The sequence below is a fragment of the Pygocentrus nattereri genome, chromosome 5 (assembly GCF_015220715.1).
Source record: "Pygocentrus nattereri isolate fPygNat1 chromosome 5, fPygNat1.pri, whole genome shotgun sequence".
Lineage (NCBI taxonomy): Eukaryota > Metazoa > Chordata > Actinopteri > Characiformes > Serrasalmidae > Pygocentrus > Pygocentrus nattereri.
The window spans coordinates 35475152-35488181 of NC_051215.1; the positions used below are offsets into that span (position 1 = coordinate 35475152).

The window sequence follows — 13030 nt, forward strand, 5'->3', positions numbered from 1 at the left end:
ACCGCGCTGGTTCATTAGTAGGGTATTAGGATGGGGCGACAGCACTGCTTCATTAGAAGGGTATAAGGAAGGGGGGACAACGCTGGTTCATTAGTAGGGGTATGAGGATGGGGAGACAGCACTGGTTCATTAGTAGGGTATAAGGAAGAGGAGACAGTGCTGGTTCGTTGGTAGGAGAATGAGCATGGGGAGACAGCATTGATTCATTGGTAGGGTATGAGGATGGGGAGACAGTGCTGGCTCACTGGTAGGGGTATGAGGATGGGGAGACAGCACTGGTTCATTAGTAGGGTCCAAGGAAGGGGAGACAGCGCTGGTTCATTGGTAGGAGTATGAGGGTGGAGAGACAGCGCTGATTCCTTGGTAGGGTATATCTATGTTACAAATATTACAAAACAAATCACAATGTTTTTTATTCATTATCATATAATTAGTCACGTTTAAAATATTACACTTGTAATATAGTTAACAGACTTACGTAGCTTTTAAGCATTTTAACCATTTCAGAAACATTTGGTAATTGTTTGTTCTTTGGAAATATTAGACATACTGTAAACAGCATTAGCAGGGTGCTTCTGAAATCTCTGGCTTGCCTAGCATTTGATGTGCACAGATGCAAAGTGTAGCGTACAGGTGGCTTTGGATGGGGGTAACATTGCTTTATTAATTATTGATACTCTCTGCAAAGTAATTTTCTTATAAAGTCGAGCTGTGTCATAATGAAATCATACGTTAGGAAATGATAGACCAAAACAGAACTTTGAAGACCCTTATGGTTTTGTGTGAAATTCAACGAGTCTTTTAGAAATATTCAAAAACACAGCAAGGTTTGTTAAAGTTTATTTCAAAGTGTGTCACCTCAGACAAAGTTTAGGACAATATATTAAAACAGATATCCATAATAATGCCTGTTAAATTTGATTTGAAATAGAAGTATCAGGTGCTGTATTCATGCCACTTGTTACTCACTATAAACACTCTTATACTGTTAAACCAGATAAGTTCATTTCATCAGAAATAAAATTTGAGGTAATCTTCAAGCCCAGATTGGCAACCAAAGGCTTTTTGAAAATTTAGTTTAATATCTTGCACTATGCAATATCTGAAACTGCAGCCATGAAGTCCAAATATTCATTTGGTTTGAGCTTTGAATATGAAAATTTTAACATGGTTTATTGCAGTGGGCATGAATCCTGATTTTTTGCATAGCACCTGTTTTCATTACTTGTGCAGTACTGCTGTGTTGTTAATATGCAAAATCAACCCTCAAGCCTTTTGAAAATAGTGGAACAGGAGTCAGGTTACATCTGGCATAAGCTAACACAGCATGCCACAACAAGAACATCACACCATCAAACATAGTGATGCCTTGTTGCTCCAGGGCCTGGATGATGATTCCTTGGTAGGGTATGAGGATGGGGAGACAACCCTGGTTCATTAGTAGGGGTATGAGCATGGGGAGACAGCGCTGGTTCATTAGTAGGGGTATAAGGATGGCGAGACAGAGCTGGTTCATTAGTAGGGTATGAGGATGGGGAGACAGCGCTGGTTCATTAGTATGGTATGAGGATGGGGAGACAGCGCTGGTTCATTAGTAGGGTATGAGGAAGGGGAGCCAACGCTGGTTTATTAGTAGGGGTATGAGGATGGGGAGACAGCGCTGGTTCATTAGTAGTGTAGGAGGAAGGGGAGACAACGCTGGTTCATTAGTAGGGGTATGAGGATGGGGAGACAGCGCTGGTTCATTAGTAGTGTAGGAGGAAGGGGAGACAACGCTGGTTCATTAGTAGGGGTATGAGGATGGGGAGACAGCGCTGGTTCATTAGTAGGGTATGAGGAAGGGGAGACAGCGCTGGTTCATTAGTAGTGTAGGAGGAAGGGGAGACAACGCTGGTTCATTAGTAGGGTATGAGGAAGGGGAGACAGTGCTGGTTCATTAGTAGTGTAGGAGGAAGGGGAGACAACGCTGGTTCATTAGTAGGGGTATGAGGATGGGGAGACAGCGCTGGTTCATTAGTAGTGTAGGAGGAAGGGGAGACAATGCTGGTTCATTGGTATGGTATGAGGATGGGGAGACAGCGCCAGTTTATTAGTAGGGTGTAAGGAAGGGGAGAAACGCTGGTTGATTAGTAGGGTATGAGGATGGGGAGACAGCGCTGATTCATTAGCAGGGTATAAGGAAGGGAAGACAGCACTGGTTCATTGGTAGGGTATAAGGCAAGGGGGTTACAGGCCCTTAGAATAGTCATAACTTCCTCGCATATGTAGCCCTGTCCATTTTTTGGTGATACTGGAAAAAAACTCATCCATTTAAATTTAAGCTGTGAGTGAGATATTCTAAAGGCTGTTAGAAGGCTTAAACGCAGTGACCCAATATGATCCAAGTTTCATGAACATCATAAGACGTGTTACAGAGTAGTACTGTAATTAAAAGCTTGGGAAGTCCCCTTTTCTTAATACCACTATGTTTATATAGGCTACATCTGGGTCTGTTTGGCACAGAATATAGTTATAACTTTGCTTGCTCTCTCTGACTTTCCCTCTCTCTTTGTAATAGATAGATGTACACTCACTCTAAATTGATTAAATGACTTTCTCAGTAAGCTACCTTTTTGGTTGCATTACACTGCATAACATTGATTTTACTTTGCTTCGCAACATGCCTAACAATGGCTTTAACTACTCTAAAATTACTATAATACACAGCCTTGAGTGGCTTATTGCTTTGTTTAATACCATGGCTTATGTATGTTAATCTGAATGTGGTATATAATGAGTTTTGTGTCCCCTCTTCTCTTGCATTAAGGAATTACAGAATTTTCAAATATTTTTCAACATTACTCTTAATGATATAGGGTGCACTGTACATCTTATCTTACACAAGAAAAATTACAAAACAAAAACTTTCACTACCCCTACGCATCAGTGAGGAACACATTTTTTTCTTTTTGTTATTGTCTATCTGCATGGTTTCCGTATGTGACATGAAAGGAAGTACTGAGACCCACACACGTACATGATACTGACACAAGCACCCAAGCAAATCTGGAGATAAAATGAAAAAGCTTATGATTGTTTTGTTGCTTAGAAAAGAGAATTTGTGTATGCATAATATATATACACATGTATATGTCTGCTTTACTTTTGCTTCACAGTCTTGTGACATTCATTTTCCACTGAGCTCAGACCTGTTTAAGTGTCTTTCATGTGTTCATCTACATGCACTTGTGAGTGAGGTGCATTACTTTGTGGTGAAGGAGTACGTCTTGCAGGTCACAGCTGGTGAAAGTATAACTACTTGTGCAAAAACAGGAAGAAAGAAAGAGAAGCCTTAATTCAGAGATTTTTCTCTTTTAGGAAATGGTAAACTTGCCACTGTTCATTCTTCCTTTATGTGAGGGGCTAATGCAACCTGCACATAGGTTGTAAGATCCAGAACTTTGGTTTAAAACAAAGCTAAAACATTACTTTTATTTCTAAAACTTTAGTCACGTCACCTCTTCAGGGTGCTATTTTCGTCCCAAATCATTCGCAGCTGCCAAAACACGGCACTGAACCTCAGTGCCATTGACAATGCTGGGGTCCAAGACACGGAGCTTAAACCATTATGCTTGTGCCATCTTGTCCAGCAGTAAAACATGCTGACTGAAGTAAACATTGTAAACTATTGCTGGCATCTTACTGGTTACACTGTTAAACCTTTGTCTGCTGACATCAAACAGGTTCCACACCAGCACTCAGATCTTCAGATTAACAGCCAGTATCGATGGTAGGCATAAACAAGTTTACAATTATTCCCTACACAGGTTTCCAGCTCTAGTCCTAGGGGATCCCCCTGCTGTCCTGCACATCTCAGGGCCTTGTCTGTGGTAAGACACACACTTCAATTATGTGTGTTGGAAAAAAAATACTAAACTGTTAAATGTGAAAGAAGCTTTTGGGTGTTTGAAATCAACACAGTAAAAAAGTTTTCAAGAGCTCCAGCTGTAGTATGCCCTTCAGTTTTTTTCAGTTGTGCAGTGTGATTTCAAGTTTCACGAACGTGAACATCTCAGAGCATGGGCCCTTAAACAAGTCAATAGTAATGTGCACAGCTCACAGTGGCCTGTTCAAAATTAGTGAACAGACTGAATATGAATTCACCTGAAATTATCGTTTTTATTTCCTTCTCCAAAATAAAGTTTTAGACTTCAGTGATGTAAACTTGATTCGTAAACTTGTAAACTTTTGAAAACTTGGTGTTTCACTACTGTTTTTAAACAATCCAATCCAAATCTCTAGCCTCTCTAAAAATGAATCATAAAAGAATGGTTCAAATTGCTTCACCATGGCTTGGCAAATCACATATTTATTCTCACTTTTAGTCTCCATGAGCTTTATCTACAGACAACAGTTTAAATCTTGCAATGTAACAGCTAACTTCTACCAGGTTTTCTTTTCTTTTTCAGAGCAAAGAAAAGTGTTATGCAAACAAGCTTGACTGTGCCGCCACAGGTGAAACCGCAGTCTCTATCCTTCCTTCCTAAACCTCCATCACATGACTTACTATAAGCGGCAAAAACACCCGTGTGCTGCATTTAAGCCAAACGTCTTTCACAAAACAGAGCTCATATATTATACCATGGCATGTTGCTGTCCTTGCATGAGAACTGTGGCCTGTTTTCGTTCCCAGGCTGAAGATGATACTGATGATGATGATGATGATAAGGCAAAGGATGAAGATGGTAAGAACTGATAATCTGATATAGAACAAATATCTATGTTACAAATATTACAAAACAAATCACAATGTTTTTTATTCATTATCATATAATTAGTCAAGTTTAAAATATTACACTTGTAATATAGTTAACAGACTTACGTAGCTTTTAAGCATTTTAACCATTTCAGAAACATTTGGCAAGTGTTTGTTCTTTGGAAATATTAGACATACTGTAAACAGCATTAGCAGGATGCTTCTGAAATCTCTGGCTTGCCTAGCATTTGATGTGCACAGATGCAAAGTGTAGCGTACAGGTGGCTTTGGATGGGGGTAACATTGCTTTATTAATTATTGATACTCTCTGCAAAGTAATTTTCTTATAAAGTCGAGCTGTGTCATAATGAAATCATACGTTAGGAAACGATAGACCAAAACAGACCTTTGAAGACCCTTATGGTTTTGTGTGAAATTCAACGAGTCTTTTAGAAATATTCAAAAATACAGCAAGGTTTGTTGAAGTTTATTTCAAAGCGTGTCACCTCAGACAAAGTTTAGGACAATATATTAAAACAGATATCCATAATAATGCCTGTTAAATTTGATTTGAAATAGAAGTATCAGGTGCTGTATTCATGCCACTTGTTACTCACTATAAACACTCTTATACTGTTAAACCAGATAAGTTCATTTCATCAGAAATAAAATTTGAGGTAATCTTCAAGCCCAGATTGGCAACCAAAGGCTTTTTGAAAATTTAGTTTAATATCTTGCACTATGCAATATCTGAAACTGCAGCCATGAAGTCCAAATATTCATTTGGTTTGAGCTTTGAATATGAAAATGTTAACATGGTTTATTGCAGTGGGCGTGAATCCTGATTTTTTGCATAGCACCTGTTTTCATTACTTGTGCAGTACTGCTGTGTTGTTAATATGCAAAATCAACCCTCAAGCCTTTTGGAAATAGTGGAACAGGAGTCAGGTTACATCTGGCATAAGCTAACACAGCATGCCACAACAAGAACATCACACCATCACACATAGTGATGCCTTGTTGCTCCATAGCCTGGATGACTTGCCATAAAAGCCAGAACCACAAATTCTGTTTTCTACTAGAAAATTCTGTGGGAGTGATGTCTGGTCATCAGTCTGTGATCTGAAGCACAAGAGCAAGTCCACGTCTGAATGGCTCAAAGGAAACAAAATTCAGGTTTTGAAGTTGCCTAGCCAAAGTTTGATTGGAACCCCATTGAGATGCTGTGGCAGGACCTTAATGTTTATGCTCAAAAGCCCACCAGTGTGGCTGAACTGAAGCAATTTTGCAAAGAAGTGTGGGTCAGAATTCCTCCACATCAATGTATAAAAGACTGTTCTCTAGTTATAGGAAGCATTTGGTTGCAGTTGTTGCTGCTAAAGTTGGCACAACCAATTATGAAATTTAGTGGGCATTTACTATTTTTTACATGGGCTATGAAGGTTTTACAATTTATATGAGGACCTGAAACCATTTAGTGTGACAAATATGCAAAAATAAAGGGAGGAACAGAATGGCAGAGAAATGAGAGTGAACACAGTGCAAAGGGTTTAACATTGATGTACACTGCTATACCAAAAGCCCATTTTTGATACAGGTGCTGAGGAATAATGGGATATAAATGTATTTTACTGTAATTTTTTTTAACTAAAAAAAATTGAGAATGGCAAATGCGATGTGATCAAAATGACTTTACTTTTTTTTACGCATGGCTTTAAGTGGAAAAATTATTCAAATGTTTTTACAACAAATTGCCACAACTTTCACAGCAATTTTATTACAGTAACCTGTAATGAACTGCATAAAGCAGATCCAGGGATGAACTACGGAAGCCACATAAGGTGGAGAAATTCATAACTGATTTGTAAGTTTTTCTTTTTCTTACATATTTTCACCTGCAACAGAAAATGTCACCCTTAAGAACTTCACATCTTTAAGATTTAAGACAGATGGTACTCCTGAGGGTTCTGGAGAGGAGACAAAGACCAGGAAGAGGTTCTGGAAGGACGGGACGAATGGTACTCCTCAAAGGGCTGTAGAGGAGAGAAAGAAAAGTCAAAGGGTCTCTGATTCTTTCATCAGTAATATCCCTCATAAAGCCCTCTCAGGTATTTCCCTATGTTTTTTTTATCCTCTCACTGCCTGTGTTTTTCTGCTTGATGTTGATTAGTATTTATTGTGTGGTGTAAGAAATGGACTTAATAATAAAACATTATGTTTGCTCCCTTCCTCATTATAGTTCCGGAGATTAACAAACTATTAAAAAATGATTCTTTGAAAGAGGCCTATGTGAACCTACTATCTCTGCGGTCTGAGATTCAACGTGAGAGGGAAGCTCTGGGTGAGATGACCCCTCTAGTGGAATTACCTAATAAAGAGAAAGATCTGTCTCAGCTCTGTAAGACCCTGAGGAAGAAACTGACTGATATTGTCCAACACTCCTATGACTCGACCTCCAGTGAGCTGCTGAGGCTCGCTGCCCACATCATCCAAGAGGAGGAAAAGAGAGAAGGAGATCCAGGAGGGATGAAGGGATGGATGGATGCCTGGGAGGCTGCAGTAAAGGACGGGGTGACAGAAAAACTCAAGGGGGTTCATCTGGACAGCTGTGAAGACAATGCTTCGTGGTTGGCCGTGCACTTGGGGCTTCTGGGTAAAGTGATGGTGGAACTGCTGGAGAAAGTGAAGACGGAGCTTGTTACCTCATACCCACCAAACTTTCACGTGTTTGACACCTATGTTTCATCTTGTCATGAGTTTGTAGAAGAACATCTCAGAGAGCTTCTGGGAAAAGTCACAGAACTTAAAGATTATTATGCCATGCTGGATTTCACCATCAACAGCTATCACAGGTCAGAAGTAGTACAGAGCAATACTATATTAAAAGCTTTTGTTGATTGCCTTGACACTCAGTACAAATTCTGTTGTACATTACAGTGAGAAGATCCTTGGCAGGCCCTCTTTGCAGCCAGAGATGAAGGAGCAGAAAGTTCTCGTACTTTCTGATGACTTTCTAGAGGAGATTAAACAGAAATACTGTAACTGTCTGCAGGTGAGAAACAACCACAGCTGCAGGAAACTGAAAGTATATATAAGCATATTAATTTCATTTGTGGCTTATTGTGTTTATTACTTTTTTACCAGAAAGGCCTACAGACTTTACTTAGCAACATCATTAAAGTTGAACATGATGATGTGTGGAAGAAGAAAGAAATGCCACAGAACACAGTTGATGGAAGGTTTCCCATCTCTGAAATTCACATTGACATATTAAAGGTATGTTAAATGTGTTGCTTTAAGCTGTCCTTCCAGTGTTATATTTTCGGGTCCTAGCAGTGCTAAACCTACGTTGCATTAATTTCCTAATTCCCTATGCATTCATGTAATTATTGTATTTAACCTTTGATTGCAGTGTGCAATCTTTTTACATACTAACTATGTACATAGCACAACACCTATAATATGCATAGATCTACCTTGCCTATCAATGGAAAGAGACCACTCACAATCGTAGGAGAGAGCTGGTTTGTACAATATTGATTTGTATCAGAATTTCTTTTCATGTGATCACATGTGGAACGTGCATCCATTAGATACGGCTGTTTCTGTCCTATTTGGATTAATCACATGTTGCTCATGTAGGATTTTAAGACATTGCCTGTAAAGCCAATCATCTAGCTTGACATCATGTTACCTGGTTTCTTCCTCTTCCCTTAACTCTCTCTGTTATGTTATCAGCACAATGGGCTTACAAATGAGTGTGGTTTCATTCATTAAAGTAAGTCCAAGGTGGGCTACTGTAGGCATAATGTCTTCACTTCTAAACATAGCTTTAGTTAAGTTTGCTATATGTTGGACACTTTTTCCAGCCTTTTTAAATGACCTGGAAATATCTACAGAAAATGGCATAACAGTCATTTCCTATATTAATATGTATTTTACCAAGACAAACCCACTCTATTTTGCATTGCTTTCTTTTTCTATCTTTAAAAGATGTGTGTTAGGAAAATACTTTGAATCCATAAAGGGTGTTACTAGGCTAACAAGCTACCAAACAAACACCAACGCCTAGACCCCACTGAAGGCTCAGTAAATGTCAAGCTGAGATGAGAGATTATTAAAAGTGAAACTGTGGGACTTGTTACTTGCATGTTGCTAATACCATCTTAAAAAAGAACTAAAGTGATGCAAAAAATATGGTAATGTCTGTTTTTATAAGATTAGCCCCAACAGCATACTTCAAGTTGTCTTCTTATATTGGAGGATGCTTTTTGTTCAACATCTGCTTCAGTGAGTCAGGGGATTTCAGGGAATAAATTGCCTATTGTTATATTAATCATTACTAGGGGCAGTTATGGGCTGGAGGTTAGGGATGTGGCCCTGTGACCGGAAGGTTGCCGGTTCAATCCCCAGGGCCGACAGTCCATGACTGAGGTATCCTTGAGCAAGACACCTAACCCTTAACTGCTCCCCGGGCGCGGTGGATAGGGCTGCCCACCGCTCTAGGCAAGTGTGCTCACTGTCCCCTAGTGTGTGTGTTCACTAGTGTGTATGTCGTGTTTCACTTCACGGGTGGGTTAAATGTGGAGGTGGAATTTCCCTGGTTGTGGGATCAAAAAAAAAAGTATCACTATATGCATGCATGACATGATATGTATTTGCAATGTGAACTGTGCATTTCACTCTTTTACAGATATTAATTAAAATTCTTGGTATTTAAATGGGCTACACAAAGGTAGCTCATTCAAATACTACCCCACTACCTCGGACCACCATAAGTCCAATGCTGGCCAGATATTATTTGGGAAGAGTAGTTCCATTATCAACATAGTAATGACATTGTATGTGTGTGTGTGTGTATATATGTATGTGCTTGACTCTGATAGCTTCCCTCAAGCCAGACAACCTTGACATCACAAATAAGCTGTAGGCATGAAAGAACATCTTCCCACTGGTACATTTTAAACGGACTTCTGTAATGATTATATTTCTAATTCTTTAATATCATTGAAAAAAATTTTGTTTGGTGGTCAAGATCCTCAGATCGCTTACAACATCAACATGTTAATGGCATCTAGTGGATGTTACGTTGGTATAAGTGTATTGTGCACAGCAGCATTGCTTTATTAACAAAGCAGCTGATGAATTGTGCAGCAAAAGATGAGCTAAAGATGGTAGCTCCACCACTGTGTAATTTTGATGAAAATTAAAGTTATTGCTAGTCTCATCAACAATCTTTGTCAATATCAATAAACTGTGTGTGCAATGTAAACAATTTCCTTTTTTAGATAATAGCAGGATTTGCTGAGAATTCTAGGAAGATTGATGGAAACCTGGAAAAGAGGGTTCTGTGCTGTTGCCTAGAGGCACTGAAGCACTTTCCAAAAAGGTAAAACCAAGCTTGCATGTGTCAGATTACACTGTTAGAACAGTAAAATAAAATTTTAAAGGGCCAACTTTATCAATTGTAAAACACATTACCTTTTGCAGCTCCCCCTTGTTTTTTTCCTGTTGTTTAGATTTGAGGAAGAGTTTTCAAAGCAGAATTCCTCCTTTTTGGGTTCAGATGTATTGGACTGCTGTCTGTGGGCTACATATCATGTCACATACATAAACAGCTTCATTTCACTCAAGTAAGTCCTCATGAAAAGCAATGTTTCAATGTGATGAAAATATATCATCATTACACTGTAAAAAGTGGAACACAAAAGAAGCTGAAGTGGTTTTAAATGCTTTTGAGGCTTTGATTGATGCAAAATATTACTTTTGTTCACTAGGTGTTTATCTGTTCCAGAGAGCAGATGGAGTGCTACAGAGGCAGCTGCCCAGATCAGGAAGACCGGCTGGGGATGGAAGTAGACAGGCTAGTTCTCCGACTGAGACGAGTTCTCCTAGAACAGTTTAAAGCTGAAATTGAGGTGGGCTATGCTGGATTTAGCAACATATCAGTGTTGTGTTGCATGTACAGTGCTGTACCATTTTTTAAATCATTGTAGCTGCAAGTTTCCTGGATGTTTATTGATTCTATTATTTATCATCTATTATCTCAATTTATGAAATAAGTATTTTAATTAAATGTATTACAATTTGTTTCAGCCCTACAAGGAGAGTTTGATGACCAAGAAATGGCTCAAAACAGATAATGACTTCAACGAAATAATGAACAGAATAGAGACCTACTCTGGATACACCAAATCTATGAAATCTCCACCTGCACAGGTGAGCCTGATCAGTTTGACCCATAGGTGTAAATTCCTCTGGGAAAGAGTGTCTTACAAAGTGTTAACAAATGTCATGTCCACAGTCCTTCGCCAATGACCTGCATTACCATGCAGTGAAGGAGTACATTTCTGAGCTTCTGAAGGAAAAGTACTCATGCAAAGGCAAGAAGAATGATCTTGGTGCTGCTAAGATTAAAGAACAGTGGGATCAACTCAGGAAACTGTTCTCTGATATGGTAATGTACTGTCTGTTGTTTGTTCAGGTGTAACCTTTGGTAATGCCTTAAGTTCCAGGTATTAACCAGGTGAGTGTGAGGTACAAACTCCAAAGCATTAGTTATTTTCAACAGTAGTATGGAATTATTTCTTCTTTTTTTTTTTAAATAAAAAATTGTAAACAAAATACAAAGTCTTGCTCAGTATATTCCTATTTATCACCTACAAATGAAACTGAATCTGGGCTGTAAAAGAAATCAATAAATTCTTATTATGGCTTTAATGGTTTATGGTTTTAATGTTTTTCCCTCAGAAGCCAATCCTTGTATTTTGAGGTCATTTTATGCCATATAACTACCCCATACTTGGAGAAACATATTATAGTGTAATCTACTGTATGTTTGTACCTTTGTGCTTCAAATAATTGAGGTATTTTACTATTTATCAGGTATTTATCCTTTATCAGCTTAATCTTTTTTCTGCGTTCAGGGATCAACAGTAAATTGGCTTCACCCGCTAGGAGATCAGCTTAGTGAAATCATTGAGCAGAAAAATGAGAAAGACATAAAAAAACTCTTACCATCATTTGTTGAAAATTACCCAGACATCAGGTGAGCATTGTTTCATCTTTGATGGCATGTGCTATGTTAATGCTTATTTTTACCCCGTAATACTGCACATTTCAGAGAACACTCTTCTTAAACTTTCTCAATTTCCAGTAAGAAGCAATTTTCAGCCATTCTGTACTTCAGAGACAAAAGTATTGTGAGGTATTCAAAACTACAACGAGTCATTCGGCACTTTACTGAGCTAAAACAGAATCCTGAGAAGAAAAACCATGAACACGCCTTCTTCAGTGATATTAAGGTACCTCTGTTGTCTGATGTAATACCATTATATGGTCATTAGATAGCCTAATTTGCCTTTCTTCAGTAGCATTTTATTACTATAGTAGAGTAGAATACTGTAAACTTGTGGAAAAGTATTTTGTAAGCATTCATGTTTATATTTTCAGGTCTCCCACAAAAGCTTTATGTTATCTCTTTCTTTTCCAGTGAGACAGTCTGCCACCTTTTCAGGAGTTATGGACCTTGATGACCTAAAACTGATTTGGGGCGTGCTGAAATGTCCTTGGTGTCAAGGCAAAAAATTTAATGCATCACAAACTAGTGCATTACAGACCAGTGTATCATAGACCAGAGCATCACAGACCAGTGCATCATAGACCAGAGCATCACAAACCAGAGCATCACAAACTAGTGCATCACAGACTAGTGCATCATAGACCAGAGTGTCACAGACCAGAGCAATTTACACCAAATAACAACAACAACAAAAACTTTAATTTTATGTGTTAAAACTATAGTTTTTATTGTTATACACTTGGGTATGTTCACATGTTTTTTTCTTCACTCAGATATATTTTTGACTCCACACTTCCATTTTAAATAGAGTAAGACTTCATTTTCACTTTCTCATATAAAATGCTTCTGTTCTTTTTACACCTATGAATATAAAATAAATGCATTACATTTTTGCTGGACATCTGTATATATTTATTAGAAAAAAATCTGGTTTGTACTGTATTCACTATGTGTTCTGTCTTGATTACCCACTCTGTGTATATACAAATCATCAACACTAGAGGGAGACAACTGTTAAGTTAGTTCTGGTGACAGTTATTGTCACTGACTTTCTGTATTTATTTTGATTTTGAAGATATAATTTAATTTCTTTCTTACTTATTAAACATACTGACTGTGTAAGAGGGGTTCAAAAATCCAGATATTTAACTGTTTAGGTAGGGAGAATATTTATTTTACCAGATGAAGTACTGATGAAGTCGACATAAAAATGT

At 38.2% G+C, this 13030-nt stretch overlaps 1 protein-coding gene across 1 annotated transcript; it reads left to right on the forward strand.

Annotated features, from left to right (window-relative positions):
- Window positions 1-4593: 4593 nt before the first annotated feature.
- LOC108443950 (exocyst complex component 3-like) lies at window positions 4594-12715 on the forward strand. Its single transcript, XM_017724875.2, has 13 exons — window positions 4594-4724; window positions 6640-6843; window positions 6975-7587; window positions 7673-7787; window positions 7880-8011; window positions 10024-10124; window positions 10255-10368; window positions 10530-10653; window positions 10832-10954; window positions 11040-11192; window positions 11662-11783; window positions 11892-12039; window positions 12228-12715. The coding sequence occupies exons 1-13, from the start codon at window positions 4622-4624 to the stop codon at window positions 12228-12230; spliced, it is 2055 nt and encodes a 684-aa protein (XP_017580364.1). The 5' UTR covers window positions 4594-4621; the 3' UTR covers window positions 12231-12715.
- Window positions 12716-13030: the final 315 nt, after the last annotated feature.